At 38.7% G+C, this 24894-nt stretch overlaps 7 protein-coding genes and 1 non-coding gene across 9 annotated transcripts; 6 read left to right on the top strand and 2 right to left on the bottom strand.

Moving 5' to 3' along the window:
• Positions 1-42: 42 nt before the first annotated feature.
• On the bottom strand, positions 43-2516 carry BNAC07G42900D. Its single transcript, XM_013851269.3, has 6 exons — positions 2214-2516; positions 1840-2136; positions 1593-1766; positions 1396-1502; positions 1037-1320; positions 43-901 (listed from the first exon to the last, which is right to left on the bottom strand). The coding sequence occupies exons 1-6, from the start codon at positions 2337-2339 to the stop codon at positions 189-191; spliced, it is 1701 nt and encodes a 566-aa protein (XP_013706723.2). The 5' UTR covers positions 2340-2516; the 3' UTR covers positions 43-188.
• Positions 2517-3404: 888 nt separating this feature from the next.
• Positions 3405-4382, top strand: LOC106410358. The gene has a single exon (XM_013850852.3). The coding sequence runs from the start codon at positions 3642-3644 to the stop codon at positions 4104-4106; it is 465 nt and encodes a 154-aa protein (XP_013706306.2). The 5' UTR covers positions 3405-3641; the 3' UTR covers positions 4107-4382.
• Positions 4383-4444: 62 nt separating this feature from the next.
• Positions 4445-4550, top strand: LOC125591058. The gene has a single exon (XR_007327043.1). It is a non-coding gene; the product is annotated as a U6 spliceosomal RNA (small nuclear RNA).
• Positions 4551-4964: 414 nt separating this feature from the next.
• BNAC07G42880D (uncharacterized protein Cbei_0202) lies at positions 4965-8334 on the top strand. The gene is made up of 13 exons (XM_013851725.3): positions 4965-5352; positions 5429-5491; positions 5563-6000; positions 6085-6156; positions 6240-6365; positions 6437-6649; positions 6730-6777; positions 6857-7015; positions 7090-7251; positions 7321-7414; positions 7509-7627; positions 7703-7747; positions 7834-8334. Exons 1-13 carry the CDS (start codon positions 5017-5019, stop codon positions 8065-8067), a joined length of 2109 nt encoding a protein of 702 aa, XP_013707179.2. The 5' UTR covers positions 4965-5016; the 3' UTR covers positions 8068-8334.
• A 3073-nt stretch (positions 8335-11407) lies between these two features.
• Positions 11408-15064, top strand: LOC106408536 (AUGMIN subunit 8). Of its 2 annotated transcripts, none has more exons than XM_048763263.1 (7): positions 11408-11641; positions 12417-13816; positions 13887-14006; positions 14092-14208; positions 14295-14384; positions 14471-14578; positions 14661-15064. In XM_048763263.1, exons 2-7 carry the CDS (start codon positions 12497-12499, stop codon positions 14775-14777), a joined length of 1872 nt encoding a protein of 623 aa, XP_048619220.1. In that variant the 5' UTR covers positions 11408-11641; positions 12417-12496; the 3' UTR covers positions 14778-15064. The 2 variants fall into 2 exon arrangements, with proteins under 2 accessions (XP_048619220.1, XP_048619219.1); XM_048763262.1 differs by having other exon boundaries at positions 14277-14384.
• A 249-nt stretch (positions 15065-15313) lies between these two features.
• LOC106411022 (pentatricopeptide repeat-containing protein At4g30700-like) lies at positions 15314-17938 on the top strand. The gene has a single exon (XM_013851696.3). The coding sequence runs from the start codon at positions 15411-15413 to the stop codon at positions 17847-17849; it is 2439 nt and encodes an 812-aa protein (XP_013707150.2). The 5' UTR covers positions 15314-15410; the 3' UTR covers positions 17850-17938.
• Positions 17937-19786, bottom strand: LOC106411023 (translation initiation factor IF3-4, chloroplastic-like). The gene is made up of 8 exons (XM_013851697.3): positions 19298-19786; positions 19189-19228; positions 19046-19105; positions 18916-18968; positions 18744-18793; positions 18625-18658; positions 18350-18515; positions 17937-18248 (listed from the first exon to the last, which is right to left on the bottom strand). The coding sequence occupies exons 1-8, from the start codon at positions 19588-19590 to the stop codon at positions 18090-18092; spliced, it is 855 nt and encodes a 284-aa protein (XP_013707151.2). The 5' UTR covers positions 19591-19786; the 3' UTR covers positions 17937-18089.
• Positions 19787-21004: 1218 nt separating this feature from the next.
• On the top strand, positions 21005-24506 carry LOC106410658 (eukaryotic translation initiation factor). The gene is made up of 10 exons (XM_013851209.3): positions 21005-21156; positions 21235-21423; positions 21606-21665; positions 21749-21844; positions 21926-22057; positions 22157-22254; positions 22353-22440; positions 22537-22887; positions 22974-23216; positions 23309-24506. Exons 2-10 carry the CDS (start codon positions 21274-21276, stop codon positions 24329-24331), a joined length of 2241 nt encoding a protein of 746 aa, XP_013706663.1. The 5' UTR covers positions 21005-21156; positions 21235-21273; the 3' UTR covers positions 24332-24506.
• Positions 24507-24894: the final 388 nt, after the last annotated feature.

Below are 24894 nucleotides of genomic sequence, written 5' to 3'. Positions count from 1 at the left end.
TGCCTACCACTCTTGAGACATTGTTTTATCTACACAAATTCATTATGAAAACATGTTTCTTCAAATCCTTGTGGGGTTTCAGTAACCAAAAGAGAATTTTGATTCACATGATAAAATAGAAAAAGCTAATAGTTCAGGCTTCTATACTTGCCAAATCATGAAAACAAAAGCAGAATCTATAGAATTATCTATTTATATGCATCACCATCTTCTTCTGAAATGTTGGACAAGAACTTTGGCAAGGATGTGATTCGGGGGAGGTGTAAGAGCAAATCGCTGAACGAGTCTTTTCTTAACATACCCTGTGGCTTGCTGCTGGAAGCAGGATCAACAACTCTGTTGCTGTTGCTGTTGGCAGACACTGTCCCATTCAGATCATGGAGTTCAGACTTAAATCCTACCGAGACTTCAGTATTGACCTGTGAGTTTGCAGCAACGTTGGGTTCCTTGTACAAGAGGTTGAATAAAGAATTAACCCTTGGCATGAGAGACTTCTCATCTGGTGTATCGAACTGGATATTATCACTTAGCAATTGCTGTTTCAAGATCTCGAATTTCTCCATATCTTCCGGATGGTTTCCACCAGCAGAATCAGAGAGAAGTCCAACAAAATCGCTCACTGATATGGATTGTTGTAGTCCAGGTACTTTTATCTGACTTGAATCGGTTATGTTTCTTGAATCAGATAAGAATGCAACCAAATCACTCACTGACATAGATTGATTCACCCCAGCTTCTTCTTCAACCTGATACGAATCCGTAGTGTTCTTCTTTGAATCACCGAGAACTGCAAGGAAATCACTCAGTGATATAGCTTTGTGTAGTCCGATCTGACCACAATCCGTTGTGTTTCTTGAATTGACTGCTTCAGCACCCCCAGTTCCTTCATTTGCTCGAGCATCTATCAATAGAGATGAATGAAACAAACACGCAGAAAGAGAAAACACAAAATTTTAATTTAGCAAAAAGTGAAAAGGAAAAAAAACTCCAAATAAGGAGGTATGAAAGCAACTAGAAGGTGCAGTTATCACAGTACCTGAGCTGGGAGATGGTGCTTCATGAGACAGATACATATGTTCAGATGATGACTGAGCCCCAACGGGAGATGCTATTGAAGGACCTATGCCAAGATTCAAATTCCCATAAGGATAGCCCTTTCGTTCACTTGGATCCTCAAAGATAGATTGCCGAGCATCAAAGTAGGGAAAGTCCATGATTATCTCTGGCACACGGCTTAGATGGAACAGGCGATGATCACACTGCACAAGCTTCTCGAAATGTTTGTTCATTATCCCTTGAGCACATTGCAGAAAATGCTTCCTAAAAGATCACATAGAGACTATCGTTATCTGAAGCTAGGACCAGTCACAAAATGCTATTTTTTTTTTCAATTACCTGTACAAGCTAGCTTGGCCATCGGTAAAGTCTGACGTTGCCTGCCACAAAGTATGTTTTCTAGGCTGTGGGTTTGTTTCCCGGAAAAATAAGGGCTGCCTAGAAAGCTGAAACAAAAAAAAAAAGAGATCAGAGATTAGAGTCAGAACACAAGCCTAGGATGTGTGAATGAATAAGAGCATGAGTGAATATTATACCACGAGAGTCAACGTTCCAGGTCCATCTTCAGGACAGTTTGCCTTTAACCCCACAATATCCGACCATTGGATCTCGATTTTACTCTTGAGACCTTGTTCCAGCACTTCCCAAACAAGTTTATGTTTTGCAAAGTAACACTTCGCCACCAAATCACCTTCATACCTTGATTTGTACTATCAAAAATAGAACCCTGTCAAGTCAGAACCATAAAACATACATCAAAACGCAAAATCTCCCACGGCTCACCTCCCACTTGCCAATCTTTAGAACTGAAGCAGGAAAGTTGGAAGCTTTCAGCTTCTCAATACTCCCTGGAGCTAACGTCGCTCCAGCTGATGCAGCAGTGATACATTTACTCTCTTTCTTAACACCCGTCGTTTGCATCGTCTCAGCTTTTGAGTCACCACTCTGCGTTAGCCTCATCTGAATCAAATCCAACAAAGACGGACTCTTCCTAAGGCTTAGTCCAAGAGGACTCGGCTCATCAAGCGGGTTATACATGGCCGGTGCCATTGGCGACGAGCTAGTCCCACAGCTCCATAACTAAATCGTTCCATTCAGCAAATAAATTTCATTAAAAAAGTAAACTTTACAATCAAATTCGCAGAGAAAGAACAAACCCTAGATCGCTTGTTGAGAGGACCGTGCTCTTCCTCCAAATCATCCTCCACGATCTCCAGCTTCACCGGAAACTCGGCTCGGCACTTCGCCGACAATTCAGACTCCGATCTCCTCATTTCCACCATCCAAACACGAATCACTTTCTCTCAGGTTAAAACCCAAGATGGGATTAGTCAATCAGCTAACGAGATCACGAAGAAGGAAACAAAAGTCAGAATCTTTCACAGAGGATTTGATTATCAATCAGCAAACCCTAGGATTGATTGATTGAGAAAAAGAGGATTCTCCTGGCGGCTTTCGACGCGTGTTTACCGCGACTGTAATGCCACGCGCTATTGTTATTTGAAGTGGAAATTGCCACGTGTTTGCTTATTCTTACAGTTATCGCTGGCGAACAGCCAGTATATATTGGGTGGGTCCCCGTATTTGCTTATTCTTATGACGGCTATAGGTAGAGAAATTGCCACGTGTTTCTCTCTTCACTGCCTAAATTAACTTGCCATTTTTGTGGTCTCTAAGTCAACAATGTTTCTTTAAGCCACTTATGGTAATCTAACTTAAGTTAAATACAATCTTATCTTAATCCTACACAAATGAAATCAACTTTCCAGTATTTGTCAAAATTTGAACAAGATAAAAAGTGCAACCATACAAGCTTTAAAATCTTTTTGAATGAATAAAAGTCTTCGTTCCAACCTTAAACTTTCATTCTATAATTGTAGTTGAAGCTTTGAGAATGAAACAATGCTTCAAAAAATCGGTTTAAGTATACATTTCTTGAGTTTATGCTTTGAATGTGTTAACAAACACATATTATCAAATAACTAGGGATCAACTTATAAAAATACAAAACTGAACATACACATTTTAATTCTTGATTATTTTAGTAAACATATATTTTGAATGTGTATAATTACAAGAACTATCATCTTTGTCACGTCCAATATTGAATATAGAAAGCAAATCTCCAGAACTAGAATACTTTTTTTTTTGTATTTTGATGATAAATATAGTAAACTAAATTTCGTCACATTTCTTCTTAATTGGTATTTATATATAAGTTTACTCTTACACATAAGAACATATCATCTTTCTGATTGATTGAGATTGAAAAAATGTTTAAAAATGATTTTGATCCAACAATAATTCAATGTTATAGGACCTTCATCTACGGACGTCCCTTTCTTATGGATTGGCCAATGACTAATGGCTATTCTTGTCAAATTATAAGTCGCACACAAACAAAAGATATCCTCTTGTGGTTTCCTTCTCCTCAACACTATTTTTTTGTTTGTGTGTGATTTATTCGGTTTATCCTTGGTTCAAGCTGATCATCCTCAACATATCAACCTTGTAATTAAATGGAGGATGATATAGTAGTACCCTTAAACGTTCATTGATCCTTCAATTCATCTTTGAGATCAATAATGCCTGTGCCAGATCCACAGGCGGGGAGGGCATTCATCTGTCTCATTACCTTGTTTCTTTTCTTGTCCATTGCTGTCGGAGGCGGTTGTCTAATTGCATACACAATCCTCCCATACCCACCAATATGGCTCTCTTACCTTGGCATTTTCTTTGTTTGTCTCCCTTGGTTCTTTTGGATTCTAACCTTTGTATACCGCATCATTTCACGCACTTTTGGATTTAGGATGGTCATTGGATCCGGTGGTAATGATAACACCGCGAGCAGAGAGACCATGCCATCAGATCTTGACCCTCCCGAAAAATCGTTAGAGCCTCTTGATAATGATGATCCAGAGGATATAGCTCATCCACAAGGACAAGTTCTAGTGTCTATGGAAGGGAACCAGTCCAAGAAACGAATGTCAACCTCAAGTGTTGGTTCACATGAAAGCGAGATGCCATTAGCCATTTCTATGGCCTCGTGATCATAAATGTTTTGATACAAAATGTGATATTGCCATAGACAATATGAAGGAGATACTAACCAGATTCGTAGCCTCTTGAAGATATGGGAATTTTTGCTGTTTTTAGATTTATAGGGTAGATAAACAATTGGTATTTATGAATTTATGTAATTATTGTATATATCTGTAACTAGTTTGGTAATGTAATTATGTTGCGAAGCCTTCGATTTAAGGGCTGACAGTTGGAGTTTCTTTAACTTGACAAACAAGCCAATATATTTGAATGTTGAGTACTAAATGCTGGCATCTGCAAATCGGTTAGTTAATGATCGCATGATGATAACAGGAAAAAAAAACAAGTCTCTTCCGGTACATCCGATGAAATTGGAACAATACAAATAAGATTAGCATAGCCTCTCTGCAAAGATGACATTTACAAAAATCGAAAATGGTCAACAAAGATTCAAAAGACACATGGAAGTTAAATTCAGATAAAGTGTACAGGTCATGGGAGAATGTTTGGTCTGTTACATGTTATTTATGTCACACAGTTCTACAAAAATATTATGTTACATGGTCTGTATTTCACTAAGCAAATACAAAATAGTATTCATACCTGCAAATAATAAAAATGTAATAGATTTTTTTTTTATAATACGAAAAATGAAATGAAATTGTAGTAATTTTTTTTTTTCAAATTATCTATTAATGGAATAATAGAATGATCATTTTATTTCATATAGAAAAAGATTCGTGTCATAGACAAAAAAAAAAAACTTAATTTTAGAACCTTAAACCAGATCAAAATCGAACCAGACCAAACAAACCGGTTTGGACACCAATCATAGTAACCGGACTCAAGTGAATTCAATTTGAATACGATAGGATAACTCTTTGGAACAGAAACAGAGAGAGAGAGAGCTTGTGCGTTATGTCTCTCTCCCAAACTGTCTTCACTCCTTCATTCCTCTCATCTATCAGCAATGAGCTGCGAATTCCTCATCCAAGACCAGTACTCTCTTATCCACGTATCCAAACAAACCGTATCCTCTGCGCTGCTAAGCGAACCGGGAAGCGGAGATACCCTTCAGAGAGGAAGAAGCTGAGAACAGAGCAGAAGGAAGCTGCGGCAAAGGTTAAGAACAAGCTCGAAGGAGTATGGCGTCTCTCTAAGCTCGGAGTCCCCGTCGGAGACGACCCTGGTAAAGATTCTCTCGGAATCTCAGAAGGGCTGCTTCAAGCCATCGCTAAAGTTATCGAGTTTCCGGTGAGTTTCTCCGGTGGAAAAGTTCCAAACTTTATATGAAAAGTTCGAAACTTTATACTATTTTTGGATTCTTCAGGTTGCTTCTATGCTGCCAGAAGAAGCGTTTTCTGTTGTGAGGAAGTCTTTTGACGCTAGGAAGGTATGTGACGGTTTGATTCAGTGTTGTGATTATAGTTGAAGTGAGTGAAAGTTTTCATCTTTGTTGTTTAGATTCTGAAAGAAGCTAAGTTTGTGTATACTGTGGACTTGGATGTGAAGACGCTTCTTGAGTTGGAGCCTCGTGCTCATGATTTCATTTTCCGGTTAGAGCCCAAGCTTGGGCTTGTTGAGCATCTGTCTCCTGAGAAGACTGTTTCTGGTGACTTGATCAGTGTAGTCAACGAGTGTAGAAGAGTCAACGGTGATGCAGCAGCTGGAGAGCATGAGCCTGTGGTTATCAATGGCACTGGAGGAGGAAGAAGCAAACCGAGAGTCGCAGTTGTGGGTGGAGGTCCTTCTGGTCTGTTTGCAGCTCTTGTTCTTGCAGAGTTTGGTGCTGATGTGACATTGATTGAGAGAGGACAAGCAGTGGAAGAAAGGGGACGTGATATAGGCGCTTTGGTAGTTCGTAAGATCTTGGATATGGAGAGTAACTTCTGCTTTGGCGAGGTTTTAAAATAAAACTTCTTCTCTTTAGCCTGTTACTAGTTTGTTATTGTCAAAGTCATATAGTTTAGCACTTATGCAACGCAGGGTGGTGCAGGTACTTGGAGTGATGGAAAGCTTGTTACTCGAATAGGGAAGAACAGTGCCACTGTTTTAGCGGTTAGGATCCTGAGACTCCTAGTTGTTAAACAAGCACAGTTCACTTTTCAGTAAAATGTGACATTATCTTTCAATTGTTGCAGGTGTTGAAGACGTTGGTTCGTTTTGGTGCTCCTGATAACATACTGGTCAATGGAAAGCCTCATCTAGGAACAGACAAGCTAATTCCATTACTCCGTAATTTCAGACATTATCTTCAAAGCGCAGGAGTAAGTTTATTGACAAGTAGATTGATTGAAGTCTCTTGTGAGCTCCTCTTTAACTGCATATGTTTAATTAGGTGAATATCAAGTTTGGGACTCGTGTAGACGATCTTCTTGTAGAGGATTCTCGTGTTGTTGGAGTCAGAGTTTCGGATTCAACAGACAAGTTGCAGAGTAGCTCCAAGGATTTAAAATTCGATGCAGTTGTTCTTGCGGTTGGTCACTCAGCACGTGACACTTATGAGATGCTTCTTTCTCGTAATGTGGAGCTGACTCCAAAAGATTTTGCTGTAAGTTTTGTTTTATATGGTAAGTATCTTCTCTGGCTTGGTTTTTTATCATTTGATGTCTATATGTTTGTGTGGACCAGGTTGGTTTGCGCGTTGAGCATCCTCAGGAGCTAATTAACAGTATACAGGTTGGTTGTGTTACATTAGCATCACATCTCTTCATTGTATCATTAGAATCCCATGTCTGAAACTAGTGTATGTATGTAGTACTCAGATTTAGCAGGTGAAGTTCGTAAAGGACGAGGCAAAGTACCAGTGGCGGACTATAAGGTTGTTCAATACGTGAATGACAAAGACGAGGATCTCTCTCAGTCTTCATCATCTAAACGTAGTTGCTACTCCTTCTGCATGTGTCCTGGTGGTCAGGTACAGTTTCCTTATTACAGTGTCTTGCTGTTTTTTTTAAATCATGAATAAGACTTTTTCCATGTATTTTGCAGGTTGTTCTCACCAGCACAAACCCAAACGAACTCTGCATCAATGGCATGTCTTTCTCTCGCCGTTCATCCAAGTGGGCCAATGCTGCACTAGTCGTCACTGTCTCAGCAAAAGACTTTGATCTTCTCAATCTTACTGGACCCTTAGCTGGGATTGAGTTTCAGGTATCAATACAGATTACTACTTTTCTGTTTTATTCAATACTTCTCAGTTGATCTTTTGCTTTTCTTTAGAGAGAGTTTGAAAGAAGAGCGGCTATAATGGGTGGTGGCGACTTTACAGTTCCTGTACAGAGGGTTACTGATTTTCTGCAAAGCAAGTTATCTGGTAAACACTAGTTTCCTTCATACTCAATTCTCATTTTATTGTTCGTGTTGTGGTTTGTTTTAGGTGATTTGTTTATTCTTGTGCTGTTATACAGAAACACCTTTGCCTTCATCAAGCTATAGATTAGGAGTGAAGTCTGCAAAGCTGCACGAACTGTTTCCTGCTCATATCACAGATTCTCTGCGACAGTCTCTCTCTATGTTTGAAAAAGAGGTTGGTTCAATATTTTCACATTGCAATAAAATAAATCCATAGCTTATATTTTCTCTCTAACACTTGAACTTTCAGTTACCGGGGTTCATCTCAGAGGAAGCACTCCTCCACGGTGTAGAGGTAGAATATTATATATCTAACTTGTTCTGAATCAGTCTAGTTTTCAGACAAGAGGTAACAATGTTTCAACTTTTTTTCTGAACCAGACAAGAACAAGCTCTCCTGTTAGGATACCTCGAAGCAATGAGACATACGAGAGCACGAGCTTGAAAGGTTTATACCCAGTTGGTGAAGGAGCTGGATATGCTGGTGGGATTGTAAGTGCTGCAGTGGATGGTATGTTCTCAGGTCTTGCTGTTGCAAAAAACTTCGATCTATTTGATGGAGCCATAGAGTCGGTTATTGGAAAAGCTCAAGGTGCTGGACTTGTAAAGTACTAATGATGGTGTTGAAGAAGAAGAAGAAATCTCCTTCATCTCTCTCTGTCTTTTTTCAGCACTTGTGGAGGTAGAAGAACATCAATGGGGACTGCTTCTTCCTCCTGTTTTTGCTGTATCAAAGCTTAAGAACTGATACATATATACATCAGCCGGAAGAGAATTTTTCCTTAGAATTACGTTAGTAACCCAAACATTAGGAGTTAAGAAAGTAAACTAGTTTGTATTTTCCAGCGACTTTGTTTTTTATATTTTGATATTTTTTCCTCAGTGTCAGTGCCTGGGAAGGTTTAGTGGGGCCCGAGCCGAATTTAAAAATGGGCCCTTATAAAATTTTTTATTGGAGTATAATATATATTTGAAAAAACATTAAGAAGAAAAACAATAACTTAAAAAACTAAAAAAAAAATTTCCTCATTCTTTTTCAATAAACTCTTTAACCAAATTCTCATAATCTAGATTCTTAACTAGTTCTTTTTCTATATATATAATTACTAGACCATTTGATCTTTCTTGTGATATATATGGTTGATCGCATATAAAATTTTATTTGCTTTAACTTGGAAAAGCTTCTTTCAGCAGTGACTGAAACTTGAATCGTCAATAATATTTGATAAGAAATCTATGAATCTGGACAGCACTCTCCCCTTCATTTCAAAAAGTTCAGAACTTCAAAAGGTTTCTTGTAATCTTATGGCAACGTCTCTTTTAGAACCATCTCTTTTAGAACCATCAGTTCAAAACACAGATCACCCCCAATAACATCCGAATAATTTACATGCTTTAAAGCTGCTTGAAGATTGGTACAAGATGCCATCAAACTATCTTCATTTGATGATTTCAGTTTATCAAATAAATGACAAACTTATATCACTCTACTACTAATTATTTTCTGAAATTTGGGGCCCTAAAAAAACTATATATTTTGGGGCCCTAGGCGAAAGCATTTTTTAATACACTCGAAGCAAGGCTCTACTCAGTGTATTATGATATTTTACTTCATCTTTGATTAGTATTTCGTCAATAGCATCTGTGTTAAGTCATGTTCCTTCATTTTTCTTTAGAGATCATGACTTTGAAGTGAAGTAGTGGTCTCAAGAGACGCAGAAAAGCTAAATATATGGAAGACTTACTGTATCAATGTCACTTTAAACAAATCATAAGTCAGAAACACAGCCGGTTCTAAAGGTTTGAGTCACAAGTTGTACCATTAAGCTTTGGCTTAATAAAAACATTTTTGGTTTCGTGATCACTCTTGAGCTTTTCTCGTGGCGATTGTTACACTTTGCAGTTAGGTGTGCAAGAGTAGAAAGAACAGAAAAAAACATACAATATCAATTTCTGTTTATATTTATTCTGATTATAGATTTGTATCTAAATATCATATTTAATTTGTAGATGCCTTATTTATGTTTTGAGAAAGTATTATATAATAATTTTTTCGGTAGACAATATAACTAAAGATTTTGTTTTTATATAAAACGTTAATGGTGAGATTTCTGGAGAAATTGAAGCCACGAAGTAAACTAGTAGAGATAGGTGTGCTAGATTCAATGTTCTGAAAAAATTGGCAGTACATACATGTGTAACCAGTATATATAAAAGAAGACTCCATGAGGCAAGGGGGCACACAAATGAAAGAGAGACAAAGGTCTATAGAAAGCTCAAGATCATATGATATGTCGGAATCATCTCATGTGCAAACTTTATTTAAAAATAAAGATCGTTTCATTTTTTTTAAATGTGTTTATTTTATTGGGTTTAATGTACTGAAACCTTATCATACTAATTAAGGAGTTTTATAATCCTCATCGACACAAGAGTCTACCAAAATAAAATAGTGAAACTTATTGATTAGAAATAAATATACTGTTGACAAAAAAAAATACTAAGATATTATATTTTAGTATGTTTTTTCTAAATATTTTTTGCATGGGTATTTAGATAATGAACGTGTAGACGGTTTTGAGGGCGATCAGCATGGCCCTTCGAGAGAATAAACAATATGCAATTAGCCATTAAAATATTAATGTGTTAAGTGGAACATATAACTTACAATCCATGTGATTTTAGATTCTTTTATATGTTTGATATGCAAAGACACTATAATAGACTCAGTTTTTTTATCAACTATGTATATATGTATAATTAAACAAGATACCTAAAGAAAGTTTGGGGATAGCCACTGTCAGTGCTCGGTAAATTTTCTTTTCACAGCTAGAAAGAAAAGACAAACAAAGATAGAAGACACCAGACACACTTATCATGAGTAACCATCATAGTTTTGAAAAAAAATTGTTTGTTTTCCAATTTGTATCCCTTGTATGAGAGCTCTCTTCTCTTAACTCTTGTGATTATAGTTAAGGTTAGGTGTGAAAAGTAAGCAGCTGTAAATTAAGCTTTCGGCGAAAATGCTTATGTGTTTTAAGAAGAACGAAATAATCATCAGTTCTACAAACTTTGTCACCTTAAAAAAAAAAGAGAAAAAAGCTTTGTCACCTTTGTTCTCTGTGCTTTGCCATTTCAATTTTCCTTCATTTCCTTAGAATTAATCTCCATCAAAAGTTTCGATTGGTACTCAAAGAAGATGAATAAAACCAAAGAAAAAGTTAAAACTCAGTTATTATATATGTGTTGAAGAAAGACTCTTTGGAACGTATGCGTAACACTAAGGAGGTGCGGACAACCTATCAGATGTTGACCATCAATGGAACTAGCTGGTCTTTGAGAGCTTCTTATACGAATGACCTTTTGAATTATTATATGTATAACTTTTACGCAAAAAAAAAAAAGAAGAAGAAAAGAATTATATGTATAACTATTTATTTATCTCGATTGTTTGAATCTGAATATCTAATAAACCAAAACATAAAACCAAATGATTAATATAGATACTCCCGTTGGAGGGATTTTTATGATAATTCTTTGGTTAAACAGGAATGATCACTTTACTAGGAAAGTACTAGATTAACGCAAATTAAATTAATTCAAACATTATGTTTTAAGGAAAAAAATTACATTATTATTTTATATGTAGGGTACGAGTGGTGATCAGGAAAAAGCTAGGAATAATGCATTCCATAACGTTCGTAAAAAAATCATCATTCACATTATTTCTTATCATTCGCTTTCATTCCTTTTTTTTTTGTAGAAAATTAAACAATAAAATTATTCTTTGTTAAAATTGATAAAAAACAACTATTCTTTTTCATTCATACTCTTTTATTTTCATACATTTTTTTTTTATTTGTTCATCTTGTTTTACGAATGGTCGCCAGTCAGACCCAGACTCAGTCGGACCCGTAGTATTTTTGGTCTTCTATGAGAAGAGAGAAAGACTTATAATTATTATCAAAATTAGGTGGCGCGAAAATAACGCCCTTTCTCTTTAATCTCTCATCTCTCTGATCCTTCAATCGCCTATTCTTCTTCCTCATCGAATACGATCGGGGTTTTGAATTCACCCAATTCGATCTCCGAAGGGCAAAGAAGATTCCGCGAGGAGAATAATCAATTCACGAGATTGCTCCTTTTTTTATTTATTTTAATTTGTGGAAATCGATTTCATCTTTCCTGGGTAAGATTTTTTTTTTTCTTTTAACATATATTTTGCAACCTTAGGAGAATCCTCGTCGGATCTCTAAGGGTTTAGCTTCGCATTTAGGTGTGTATCATTTCCCTATTTTTGATTATATCTAAAAAAAAAGTTATCTTTTTATTACCGCGATCTGAGATTTCGTCAGTCAGGAACAGAAATTACGACAGCTGTTTTGATTTGGTTTATTGATTTAGAAACTATATGATTCTTAAAAGACTTCAATTGCCTGTTGTATAAGGCAAAAAAAAAATGAGTTACTAAATTTGATGTCGATTAAACGAGAGTCTTGTCTATGTCAATGATGAGAGACACAAGTCTGTCGGTAAACCGACAAAATTTTCATTCTTGGAATCTTCTTCATAACACATCTCATAAACACAGTTAAAAGTATGTTTGTGATTTTCACTTTCGGTCAAAATTTCATGAATCATCATCACTATCACTACATTTCATCATCTCTTAGAGTGGGCACCAATACATGATTCTTCCATACACGTACTTGGAGATACACCAAGATCAGGAATTGTCAATATCTACTACGTTCAAACATTGTCACACTAATTGTTATTACTTCTGTTACTATTTGTTCTCTTTGTATTTGTTAGAAATAAGAATATTGGTCCATTTAACTTTCCAGCCAATCTGATCATGGCACTTTGTTGATAAGGACATTGGAGAAGAAGACTTTATCTTTTTTTTTTTATTTATCTGTGGGGTATCTTAGTGCTTCTTCTGGGTTTTGGCTTTCTTGCAGCTGTTTAGCTCGAATGCAGAAAGAACTGAGAGGCGTGGACTACTGAATCCACTCAATGCAACTTTGTTTCCTTAGCTTGAATGGATGTAGTAAATGATTCCACAAGACCACGAAGACGTCTTATTCCATCAGATAAGAACAATGCACCCGCTGCCACTCGCCGTCCACGAACAACCGAGGTCAGTTCAAGATACAGATCACCCACACCAACCAGAACCGCCCGATGCCCTTCACCAAGCGTCACAAGGCCAACAGTCTCTTCAACCTTAGCTGCTAAAAGAGCCGTTTCTGCTGACAGGAAGCGTCCTTCAACACCTCCCTCCACGCCTATACGTGATGTCTCTATAGACCTGCCAGCTTCATCTAGGCGTCTATCTACAGGAGGTCGTTTGCCTGAAAGCTTATGGCCTTCCACTATGAGAAGCCTCAGCGCTTCGTTTCAGTCGGACTCTGTCTCAGTCCCTGTTAGTAAGAAGGAGAGACCTGTTAGAAGCTCTTCCGTTGATCGAACGCTGAGACCTTCTTCAAACATAGCTCAAAAGCACAAGGCTGAAACGACGACTGTCTCAAGGAAACCAACGCCAGAGAGGAAGGTAAGTCCATTGAAAGCGAACAAGAATGCGTCTGATCTTTCAGAGAATTCGAAACCTGTAGACGGAACTCACAGTCGGTTAATAGAGCAGCATCGATGGCCTAGTAGAATTGGTGGAAAGATCGGTTTGAACAGAAGCTTGGATCTTGGCGACAAGACTACAAGGGGTTCATCAACTTCAGGGTCTCGAATGGGACCGTCTCTTAGGAGAATGTCACTACCTTTGTCCAACAGTTCGAAACCGTTGCGTAAAACTTCTAGTACCGCATCTAGTCTAGGTGGATTACTGTCTCCAACGAAGTCGGAAGATAATAACGTAGTTCGAACTTCTGGGGCGCAGAGACTTTTGTCTGCAAGTTCTATGGATAGAGCAACCTTAGCAACGGCTGTAGCTAGGCTGCATCCATTCTCTGCTCCTGGATCTCGCCCTGATTCACCAAGTAGAACATCGTTTTCATCTAGAGGCATGAGTACTTCGAGAGGAGTGAGTCCTGCAAGAGGACTAAGCCCTGCAAGAGGACTGAGTCCTGCAAGAGGGTTGAGTCCTTCACGTGTTACAAGTACCTCCTCTTTTGCTAGACCATCAACTCCACCTTCAAGAGGGGTTAGTCCTTCCAGGGTAAGACAAGCACAATCCACTACCACAACGTCTGTTCTCAGCTTCATCACAGATGTCAAGAAAGGCAAGAAAGCAAGCTACATCGAAGACGTTCATCAGCTACGCCTTCTCCACAATAGATATTTACAGTGGCGGTTCGCAATTGCGCAAGCTGAAGCTGTAATGTACATTCAAAGATTAACGTCCGAGGTATATATTTAACTTATGCCCTATATATCAACATGAATGGTTCTGAAAACTCAAGTTTTTGATGTTTCAGGAAACTCTATTTAATGTGTGGCAAGCGATATCAGAGCTACAGGATGATGTGACCAGCCAAAGGATTGGTCTGCAACAGCTAAAGCTAGAGATCAAACTCAACTCGCTACTAAACGATCAAGTAGATTCTCTCTCTCTCTCTCTGTTGTATACTGATTTTGCATTCATTAGATTACGCAATGCCGATTGCATAAACTTGTGCACAGATGGTTAGTCTTGAAGAATGGGCCATACTTGAAAGAGACCATGTTAGCTCTTTAGTTGGGGCTATAGCAGATTTAGAAGCTAATACACTCCGCCTTCCAGTGACTGGAGGAACAAAGGTATACATTGTTACTATTGCCAATACTATTGAGAATACTCATGACATTAAATTCAAAAGATTGTTTAGAACTTCTCTTCCATACAGGCGGACGTTGAGTCTTTGAAAGCAGCCATGTCCTCGGCTCTTGATGTAATGCAGTCTATGGGATCGTCCATTTGGTTTTTACTCTCAAAGGTGAGATATCCTTTTTAGTAAATCTGTTTTTCAAATTTCTCTCTCTACATAACTCTCAAGCCTGCTCTTTGTGATTGTGTTTGCAGGTGGGGGAGATGAATACAATGGTGTCAGAGCTCGCTGTTGTAGTTACAAAAGAGAGCTCTATGCAAGGGAAATGCGAAGATCTTCTGGCCTCAACTGCGATCATGCAGGTAACAAGAACAATCCAGTGACTGAATGTAGAATGAGTTTTGTAAAACGAATGAAAACAGAGTTTTTGGTGGCATGGAACAGATAAAAGAGTGTAGCCTCAGGACTCATCTGATACAAACTAGGAGAGAAGAAGGAGAAGAAGATGCAGAGGAGGAGACTCCTTCATTGTTGCCACTAAGCAAGTTTCCATGGCCGTAAATAACACGCTTACAGTTCCACATGCTCACCACTGATGACTGGATCACCTGTAAATTGCTCTTCGATGCTCCCACATTTCTCTAGTCTTGTGAGAAGTCTTTTTTTTTTGGTATGAAACGTTAGCATAGGAACACAGGAAGTGAAAGATCTCTAGTTCGAAAGTCTTAGGTAAAGAAGGAAAAAGCAATTTATTTGTTCACATGATGTGGGTTTTTACTTTTTAGGCGTTTACTATATGTAGAATCAATTTTTAATATTAATTTATTTTTATTACAAATTAGTTACAACACAACTTTGCAATCAACAATCTATTGGTTCATATGTTTAGTGGTTCTATTTACACCACATTAAATCATATTTGCACCACCTTTCTATAAAGCTTCAAAACTTGCGGTTTTGTTAAGCATGTTGAATTTTTTAAATAAATTTCCATTATCTGTATTTATTAATGGTAAATCGCATTATTTAGAATTTAAAAGAAAAGTTTTCCATGTAAAACATTAATAAACCATGAATTAATAAAAAAAATTACTGCAAAATGTAACTTTAGGATTGTTTGTAACTTTTTATTAAAATTAAATATTTGAATTAATAAAAAAATGTTGTAATTTAAAAGTAGAGAAATATGTTTAAATGGATACTATAAGAGGGCGAAATGAGTCGTTTCGTTTCGTTATCACACAAAAGGACCAAAGCCAAATGTTACTACGTTCCTTATCCGCCGAGACAACCGTCGGAGGAGTAATAAACAAGAACACCATCTCCGACCTCTTCAAAATCTCCTCTTCCCTCTCTCACCTCACCCAAACCCACGCTCAGATCACTACCCATGGCTTCCAAAACGACATCCGCCTCCTCACCAAGCTCACCCAACGCCTCTCCGAGCTCGGCGCCATTCACTACGCACACAACCTCGTCCTCTCCGTCCATAGCCCCGACGTCTTCCTCTTCAACGTCCTCATGGGCGGCTTCTCCAACAACGGATCACCACACTCTTCGCTTTCTCTATTCTCCCATCTAAGAAAATCAACTGATCTCGTCCCCAATAGCTCAACTTACACCTACGCTATCTCCGCCGCTTCGGGAGCTCGCGACGAGAGAGCTGGCAGAGTTGTTCACGGACAAGCACTCGTTGATGGGTTTGACTCAGAATTACGACTTGGATCGAATATCGTTAACATGTACTTCAAGTTTTCAAGGGTGGGTGATGCGAGGAAGGTGTTCGATAGAATGCCTGAGAGAGACTCTGTTTTGTGGAACACTATGTTATCTGGGTACGGAGAGAATGAGATGTACGAGGAGTCTGTTCAGGTGTTTAGGGATTTGATCAACGAGAGCTCTACTCGTTTTGACTCGACGACTCTGTTGAGTGTTCTTCCCGCTGTTGCGGAGTTGCAAGAGCTGAGACTCGGGATGGTTATCCATAGTCTTGCGATGAAGACAGGATGCTACTCTCATGATTTTGTTCGTACAGGTTTTATCTCGTTGTACTCGAAGTGTGGGAAGATTGAGGTGTTGAGTACTCTGTTTCGAGATTTTTGTAGACCAGATATTGTAGCTTATAATGCAATGATTCACGGGTACACTTCAAATGACGAGACTGAGCTCTCTTTAAGCTTGTTTAAGGAGCTGGTGTTGTCAGGAACAAGGTTGAACTCAAGCACGGTGGTGAGTCTGATCCCTGTCTCTGGTCATCTTATGCTTGTATATGCCATTCATGGTTACAGCTTGAAGTCAGGCTTCTCATCTCATGAATCTGTGCCGACCGCGTTAACCACGGTTTACAGTAAACTGAATGAGATGGAATCAGCCCGGAAGGTTTTTGATGAGTCTCCGCATAAGAGCTTGGCATCTTGGAACGCAATGATCTCTGGTTACACTCAAAACGGGTTGACAGAGGACGCGATATCTTTGTTCAGAGAAATGCAGAAGTCTGAGTTTAGTCCAAACCCGATCACAATAACTTGTATTCTGTCCGCTTGTGCGCAGTTAGGAACTTTGAGTTTGGGGAAATGGGTACATGGTTTAGTCAGAGGTACAGATTTTGAGTCTAGCATATATGTGTCTACTGCTTTGATTGGTATGTATGCAAAGTGCGGAAGCATTGCAGAAGCGCGCCGGTTGTTTGACTTGATGCCGAAGAGGAACGAAGTTACATGGAACACAATGATTATCGGTTATGGCCTCCATGGACATGGACAGGATGCTCTGAGTATCTTCTCTGAGATGTTGAACTCCGGCGTTGCACCAACGCAGGTCACTTTCCTCTGCGTTCTTTACGCTTGTAGTCATGCTGGCCTCGTCAAAGAAGGTGATGACATGTTCAACTCCATGGTCCACCGGTACGGTTTTGAACCATCGGTCAAGCATTACGCCTGCATGGTCGATATTCTTGGCCGAGCAGGACATTTGCAGAGAGCATTGCAGTTTATAGAGGCGATGCCCGTTGAAGCGGATCCTTCCGTGTGGCAAACACTGCTAGGAGCTTGTAGGATTCACAAAGACACAAACCTTGCCCGTACAGTCTCCGAGAAGCTGTTTGAGCTAGATCCAGACAATGTAGGGTACCATGTTTTGCTGTCGAACATTCACTCAGCTGATAGAAATTATCCACAGGCTGCTACGGTCAGACAAGCGGCAAAGAAGAGGAAATTAACCAAGGCTCCTGGCTGTACCTTGATAGAGATTGGTGGGACGCCTCATGTATTCACCTCGGGTGATAAGTCACATCCCCAGGTAAAAGCAATCTATGAGAAGCTAGAGGAGCTGGAAGGGAAGATGAGGGAAGCTGGGTATCAACCCGAGACTGAGTTGGCCTTGCACGACGTGGAGGAGGAAGAAAGAGAGCTGATGGTGAAATTTCACAGCGAGAGGCTAGCAATTGCCTTTGGACTCATAGCAACTGAACCAGGAACTGAGATCCGGATCATAAAGAATCTGCGGGTCTGTTTAGACTGTCACACTGTAACTAAACTCATCTCAGAGATAACAGAGAGAGTGATAGTTGTAAGAGACGCCAACCGGTTTCATCATTTTAGAGATGGTGTTTGTTCTTGTGGAGATTATTGGTAGTCACTTGTTTTGGCCTCAACATAAGTCATACTGTAACATTACATAACAACTGATAATTCTTTAAGTATTGATTTCTTTGTTACAATCTATACGAAAAATCTTCATTCAAATACTTTCTATGGTTACAGATACATGGGAATATGCAAGAAGCATAGTAGAAAAGGAACTATACAAGACATTTATCAAACTCTCCTGTCATGAACTGACATTATACCTTCACACAATTGTACATCATATATCTTAAGTTGCAGTTATACCTGCAGCGGAAACTTCATCATCAGCTGGCTTTTTCTTCTTCTTTGGGGATGGTTCTTGTGATTTCCGAACAACTTCCTTGTTTGGCACCAAGACAATAAACAAGTTTCTGTCTCGGAAGTTTTTGCTTTCCTCAGTCGCAAGCTGCAGATGTTGACATGTTTCAGCGACTCAGCAAACAAGATCCACTAAGGAGCAATGCACATGCCAAGAAAAGACCAAAGAGCGTAGAGAACAGTACAAACCTCCCCTATTTCAGTTTGAAAACGTCTGAGGAGCTCAATAGCAATATTTCTGAACTCGTTTTCCCTGCCTTTCATATTCACAATCACTTTAACCTTGTCACCATCTTGCAAAAACTTCTTGGCTGCTCTCATGCGTACAGAATAGTCATGCTGGTCAATGTTATAACTATCAGGGGAACAAAAAAAAAAGAAGAAACCTTTTGAGAAGAAGAAGTTGGAAACAAGTCACTGCAAGGGCACATACAAAAGAGAGAGAGTGACAAAGCCTATTTTACCCCATTTTAAGCTCCTTCAAGTCCATGCGAGTTGCTGAGACAAGAAAAAGATTCAGTTACAATCCATTAATATACAACACCGCAGAATTCTACTTAAGCAGAGAAGAAAGATCAAATACTTTTCTTCTGCTGTTCCTTTTTCCTCTTTTGCTGTTCGTATCTATATTTACTGATACAATGAAACAAAAGGAAAATAATCATATTACCATACACAATTCATTTGAATAAAGAAGCCAAGTTTTGTTCCAAAGAAAAAAAGAAAAGAAGAAGGCAAGTTTAGTTAATTCTCACCTATAATCCATCATTCTGACAACCGGAGGATCTGCATCCGGCGAAAGAATCACCTGAAAATACTCACTGAAACAAGATCACAAAGGAAAATGCTTTTCAAGAATGGTTAAAGTTACAAAGAAACACAAACCAGATCAAGCTCAGCTTCTTCAGCTCTTCGAACAGCTTCCTCCTTGGAAACTATACCAATCTACAGAACAAAAGAAACTCTATGTGTGTTCTGTTTTGCTGGAAATCAATTCAAAACTAAACACAAAGCACATTCATTTTTACCATGTTCTGTTGCCCATCGATGAGTCTGACAGTAGCTGACCTACATCAAAGACAACACATAGCTTAAGCCTAGAGACACATTCACTCAAATCAAACTATCCATCATTACCTAATAGCTGAGATATCAAGCGCATCGTCATCCTCGGATTCTTTCTGCCTACCACGCCTATCTCCGGGGAATCTAGAGCCTCCTCCGCCACCGCCACCGCCGCCTCCGTAACGGCAGGTGATGGCGGGGAAACGGCGATGATAAGGCGAGAGAGTGATAACTGATAGTTCAGGCAGATAGAGTCGACAACCGAAGAGGTTAGAGTTAACAAAGAACGGGTGATGCGACACCGTTTTGGTGGTTTTGGCGACGATGGCGTTGAACGAGATGGTGCTGCCGGTGATCCCAGCCATGGCGCCAGGCAGAGAGCCACACTCTAACGAATCGCAGAAAACTGAAAATAGGAAATAAAATAAATTTCCCTTATCCAGATAATAATAACACGATGCTGTATTTGATTTCTTTTTTGATCAGCGATTTTGTTTTTTTCTTTTATTTCAAAGAAAAAACATTAACAAAGTGAGTCCGGGAACATGATTAAGGATAACTCCGGTAATGATATCGTTTTTTTTTAACTCTTGGTATTCAATCAAAGTATCCTTACAAGTCTAGACCAAACTGGCCAACAATTAAAACTCAACGAAAAAGACAACAGTAGGCATCTATAGATTAACTAATCCCATACACATGTGGGTAAGAAGTAAATTCAAAAACCCAAAAAAAACATAAGATTGTGAGAGTGAGAGAGATGTAGTATGACTCACAAAGCAAGAACAACATATATGCTTTTAAATCTCTCTCACTGTGATGAGAGTCCAACTCTCCCAAGATAGACAACTCCCATCACAAAGAATCCATGGCTTCACAATCCAGCCATCGGTTCTTTGTGATAATATGGTTAATAAGACAGATTTGAACATTAACAACACTTTGTGTAATAACTTCTTTTCAATAAGAAAAAAACTACTGAATAAATGTCACCAAGAAAATTAAATAACAATTACTTCTTCCATTTCGAAAAAAATACATATTCTCGAAAAAAAAATTTGTTTCAAAAAAATGTACTTTTATATTTTCAATACATCTTTGGTCAACTAGTAATGAAAAATTGTGAATTTTCAAAAACATTAATTAATTACATTTTTTGAAGTTTTGTTGGTTTAGAAATATATGAATATAAAATTACAAAAAATTATGCATTAATAACTAAGCTTTAATATGTTTTATTAATAAATGTAAAAATTTCAAAACATGTATTATTTTGAAACAGAAGGAAAATATAACTTTGACCGTTTTTAAAAATTAATTATTTATAGTCTTAGTTATATTTTTTGGAACCGTATTAAATTATCTTTAACAATGCGGCAGTTTTTTTTTTCTAGAATCAGGTAATTTTTCCTAAAATTATAGCGGTAGTATCAATTTTTTATTATTATAAGATTTGATTCAAACCATTATCTTAACCAATAAATACCCATTTATATTATTTGAAGTTATAAATAATTATATAATTGAAACTATTTTAAATTGGTAAATTATCTTAATCTTCTATTAAAGTATTCATTGTTAATAAAAACTTTTATATATTTTCTATTAATAATATTTTTTTAATCTGTATTTTCTAATTTGAATGTTGAAATAAAACGTTACTATTAATTATTGTAAACACTATCAAATGTTAAATTTTATTTTTTATGTTGTGATTAGTAGTAATTTACATATAATTTTTAATTTTTATAAATAGTGTACTCTAGAATTTTATATAACTGCAACTCTTGTATGGTTATAAATCAGATGGTTAGCTAGCTTGAGGCCCAAACCCTAAAACGTTTTTGTGGACAGAGACATATTAAAAAGGCTCAGCGCCGCACAGACGTTCCCCTTTCTTTTTCTTTTTTCTCACAACAACAATCTCTCCGGTAAGCAAGCCTTCCCTCTTCGATCAATCAATCATAGTGTTGATCGGAAACCCTAATTTCGCTCGTCTTGTCGTGCAGACTCACACCATTCCTTTAACTGCGATTAGATCGAAAACAATGGAGCAACAAGGAGACCGTCCCGTGTTGAGCTTGAGGCCTGGAGGTGGTGGTCGTGGAGGAAGCAGACTCTTTGCACATCGCCCTTCGTCTTCTTCTTCTTCTTCTGATTTCACCAATGGCGGCGATGCTCCTTCTTTTGCCGTTAGGGTATTATTACATTCGGTTTCACGACATTACTCTGCTTTTTAGATTAGCTGTAAATTCTAGGGTTTGGATTGGTTAATTTGGATTTCGAAATTGAATTATGGATTGTTGATTCGGGTTTCTGATTTTGAGCTCATGCACATTGAATTCGACCTAAAGTTTGAATTTTTTTTATGTTTTGTTAGAGAGGAGAGGGTCATGAGATTTTGCGTTTCAGCAGAGAACAGCTGCTTCAGCTTAAAGAGGTATTATTAGTTACCTGAGATGAATGTTCTTGATGTAATTCTTAACCTGAACTGGAGTCACTCACAATGTTTCTTGTGTCCAGGCCATCCAAGTCTCTGAGGATATCCTGAAGCTCAGTCGGGAGATTTCATCTGATCTTTTTGGTGAAGAGCAGAGCTGGGGACGTTCAGAAAGCAAGGTGAGTGTTTCTAGCTTTGTTCAACAACCTAGGTAGTGAGATTCTTTAGTTTATGTTGTTTTTTTTTTTGGGTCTTTTCAGCCTGCAGCTCAAGCTCAGAATCGTTTCTCCGAGACTGATAACCGTGATTGGCATACTCGTGCACCAGCTCCTTCCCCAAGTAGAGAAAGGTCAAGGGAAGACCAACGCGAACCTAGAGATGCCCGTACTGCGGTGAGTGTTGACTACTCTGGCACTTTATTCTTACATTACCTTTAGTTTGCTTTTGGGTGGTTATTGCTTGTTACTGACATGATAACTTTGCTGGAAAAGTCTGGTCCTCCTCCTGTTCTGGTGAAAGCTGAGGTTCCTTGGTCAGCTAAAAGAGGAACTCTTTCGGAAAAGGACCAAGTCCTCAAGACCGTGAAAGGGTATTGCTTTCTTGTAATTATGATGAGTGTTTGTCTCTGTTTTTGTGGTTATTTGCTTTATTTAGTTGATTGAATCGTATAATTCTTGTTGTCTGCAGTATTCTGAACAAGATGACTCCCGAGAAGTATGATCTCCTTAAAGGTCAGTTAATTGACTCTGGGATCACTTCCGCAGATATCCTAAAGGTACATTCCCAATTCGTGTGCATTTGGCTTGTTTATATGTCATGTAGTTCTCTCTTCATGGCATCATTTGTTCTTCTTCTTCTTTTTTTCATCCAGGGAGTGATACAACTGATTTTTGAGAAGGCTGTACTAGAGCCCACGTTTTGTCAGATGTACGCTCTTTTGTGTTTTGATATCAATGGAAAGCTACCTTCCTTCCCATCGGAGGAAGCCGGTGGAAAAGAAATAACATTCAAAAGAGTGTTATTGAACAATTGCCAAGAACAATTTGAGGGAGCTGACAAATTGAAGCAAGAAATCAGACTGATGACTGATCCAGAGCAAGAAATGGATCGCAGGGACAAAGAAAGAATGTTGAAGCTTCGAACATTAGGAAATATCCGTTTAATTGGTGAGCTTCTGAAGCAGAAGATGGTGCCCGAAAAGATTGTCCATCACATTGTCCAAGTATGATGACTCACGCTCTTGTTTTTGCACTGTTAAAAAGTTTATTTTCTGTAAAGCTCATGGTAACTTTTTGTGTCTGGTCGCAGGAGCTTTTAGGTAGTGACAATAAAGCTTGCCCAGCAGAGGAAGATGTAGAGGCTCTCTGTCAATTTTTCATCACCATTGGAAAACAGCTCGATGAGAGCCCAAGATCACGAGGTACAAACGACACATACTTCCTTCGTTTGAAGGAGCTTGCAATGCACCCGATGCTTGCGCCACGCCTGAGGTTTATGGTCCGTAATGTTATTGATCTGCGTGCTGACAACTGGGTACCAAGGCGGGAGGAGGTAGGAATCTATACTGTACAGTCTTATCTGTAATTACTTGCGGAGTTTTCTTTCTGTGCTTATGTTTTCTTCTTGCTTGTTCAAAATGGCAGATGAAAGCCAAGAAGATTACTGAGATTCATTCCGAGGCAGAGAGGAATCTCGGGTTGCGCCCTGGTGCAATGGCAAATATGAGAAATAACAACAACCGTGGTGGTGCAGATGCTGGTGCAGCTGACTCTGGAAACTTTTATGGACGTTCTGGTACTGGAGGAATGATGCCTGGAATGCCAGGGGCTAGGAAGATGCCGGGAATGCCAGGGGCTAGGCAGATGCCAGGGATGCCTGTAACAGATGATGACGGCTGGGAGATGGCACGGTCCCGCTCCATGCCCAGAGGGAATAGGCAGAATCAGCAGCCCGCAGGGCGTGTTCAGTCTCCCGTTATCGGCAAGTCACCGTCCGTTAATTCAAGGCTCCTGCCTCAGGGCAGTGGAGGTCTTTTGGCTGGAAGACCAAGTGCCCTTTTGCAAGGTAGTGGTGCCGAACAGCCGAAACCCATTCCTTCCCCGAGTAAACCAGCTGTGGAGAAGCCCCAGCCACAGCCACAGGAGGCAGCTTCTCCCATGGCCACTACCTTGGACTCAGAAGTGCTCAGCAGAAAAACCAAGTCGCTTTTGGAAGAATACTTCAATGTACGTCTAATGGATGAGGCATTGCAATGCGTAGAGGAGCTGAAATCCCCAGCTTACAATCCCGAGCTCGTCAAGGAAGCTATCTCCCTCGGCTTGGAGAAAAATCCGCCGTGCATTGAACCAGTGGCGAGACTGTTGGAATATTTGGTCTCTAAGAAGGGTCTAACTACTAAAGACATAGGGAGTGGTTGTCTGCTTTACGGGTCTATGCTCGATGACATTGGGATCGATCTGCCAAAGGCACCAAACAACTTTGGGGAGATCCTTGGGAGTTTGGTTATGGCCAATGCATCGGATTTTGAGACGGTGGAAGAGATTCTAAAGAAAATGGAGGATGATCGGTTCAAGAAAGCAGTCTTGGATGCTGTGATAAAGAGTGTAAGTGAATCTCTGTTGGCCGCGCAAGCAGCCAAAATCGAGGCTTGCCGTAGTTTGGTGTAAGCTTTTTGTGTGGTTTCATCTCTGCTACAGGTTACTCCAATACATCCTCCATTTCCTCTGTTTTGATAAGCATTTTCGTTTCTTATTCAACCTTCAAAGCTTTACTATCTATGTTTTGAATAAATCTGGTTATGTATCCTTGGTTATATGGAGTGAGGTCACAGTTTAAGATTCATTTCTTTATTACCCAAAAAGACAAATCGAAATATCATTTTTTGACACAATTTTTACTAATAGGCAAGCATGTTATAAAATTAGTTCAAGACGCGCAAGATCAGTATGATGAATGGCAATGTTGACAATTTCGGAATGAAAAATAATAATTAATAAGCAAACATGAAACAATATACATTTTTATTGGTACCTTTTTTTTTTTTTTTTTTTTTTTGAAACACATTCATTGCATTTATAAGTTAGCCAAAGTTTGTTGTGGCCATTAATACAAGTTCAGAAGACAGCTTCTTCTTTGCCAATTCATCTGCTTCCCTATTACACTCACGAGAGATCCAAGCAAAAGAGATGAAATCAAAAGAAAAACTAATAGACTTGATATCCTCCACAAT

This window comes from Brassica napus, chromosome C7 (genome assembly GCF_020379485.1).
Source record: "Brassica napus cultivar Da-Ae chromosome C7, Da-Ae, whole genome shotgun sequence".
In the NCBI taxonomy this organism is placed as follows: Eukaryota; Viridiplantae; Streptophyta; class Magnoliopsida; order Brassicales; family Brassicaceae; genus Brassica; species Brassica napus.
This window is presented reverse-complemented; position numbering and strand designations above follow the sequence as displayed.

Coding starts and splice junctions, on each gene's coding strand:
- BNAC07G42900D (XM_013851269.3), bottom strand. CDS start 2,339: ATGGTGGAAATGAGGAGATCGGAGTCTGAATTGTCGGCGAAGTGCCGA. Junction 1,767..1,839: donor TAAAGATTGGCAAGTGGGAG/GTGAGCCGTGGG, acceptor TATTTTTGATAG/TACAAATCAAGGTATGAAGG. Junction 902..1,036: donor AGCACCATCTCCCAGCTCAG/GTACTGTGATAA, acceptor CTCTATTGATAG/ATGCTCGAGCAAATGAAGGA.
- LOC106410358 (XM_013850852.3), top strand. CDS start 3,642: ATGCCTGTGCCAGATCCACAGGCGGGGAGGGCATTCATCTGTCTCATT.
- BNAC07G42880D (XM_013851725.3), top strand. CDS start 5,017: ATGTCTCTCTCCCAAACTGTCTTCACTCCTTCATTCCTCTCATCTATC. Junction 7,628..7,702: donor TCTCTATGTTTGAAAAAGAG/GTTGGTTCAATA, acceptor TTGAACTTTCAG/TTACCGGGGTTCATCTCAGA. Junction 7,748..7,833: donor CACTCCTCCACGGTGTAGAG/GTAGAATATTAT, acceptor TTTCTGAACCAG/ACAAGAACAAGCTCTCCTGT.
- LOC106408536 (XM_048763262.1), top strand. CDS start 12,497: ATGGATGTAGTAAATGATTCCACAAGACCACGAAGACGTCTTATTCCA. Junction 14,385..14,470: donor TTTGGTTTTTACTCTCAAAG/GTGAGATATCCT, acceptor TTGTGTTTGCAG/GTGGGGGAGATGAATACAAT. Junction 14,579..14,660: donor CCTCAACTGCGATCATGCAG/GTAACAAGAACA, acceptor GGCATGGAACAG/ATAAAAGAGTGTAGCCTCAG.
- LOC106411022 (XM_013851696.3), top strand. CDS start 15,411: ATGGATACTATAAGAGGGCGAAATGAGTCGTTTCGTTTCGTTATCACA.
- LOC106411023 (XM_013851697.3), bottom strand. CDS start 19,590: ATGGCTGGGATCACCGGCAGCACCATCTCGTTCAACGCCATCGTCGCC. Junction 19,229..19,297: donor CTTGATATCTCAGCTATTAG/GTAATGATGGAT, acceptor TCTTTGATGTAG/GTCAGCTACTGTCAGACTCA. Junction 18,969..19,045: donor AAGAAGCTGAGCTTGATCTG/GTTTGTGTTTCT, acceptor GAGTATTTTCAG/GTGATTCTTTCGCCGGATGC.
- LOC106410658 (XM_013851209.3), top strand. CDS start 21,274: ATGGAGCAACAAGGAGACCGTCCCGTGTTGAGCTTGAGGCCTGGAGGT. Junction 21,424..21,605: donor CTCCTTCTTTTGCCGTTAGG/GTATTATTACAT, acceptor ATGTTTTGTTAG/AGAGGAGAGGGTCATGAGAT. Junction 22,888..22,973: donor TTGTCCATCACATTGTCCAA/GTATGATGACTC, acceptor GTCTGGTCGCAG/GAGCTTTTAGGTAGTGACAA.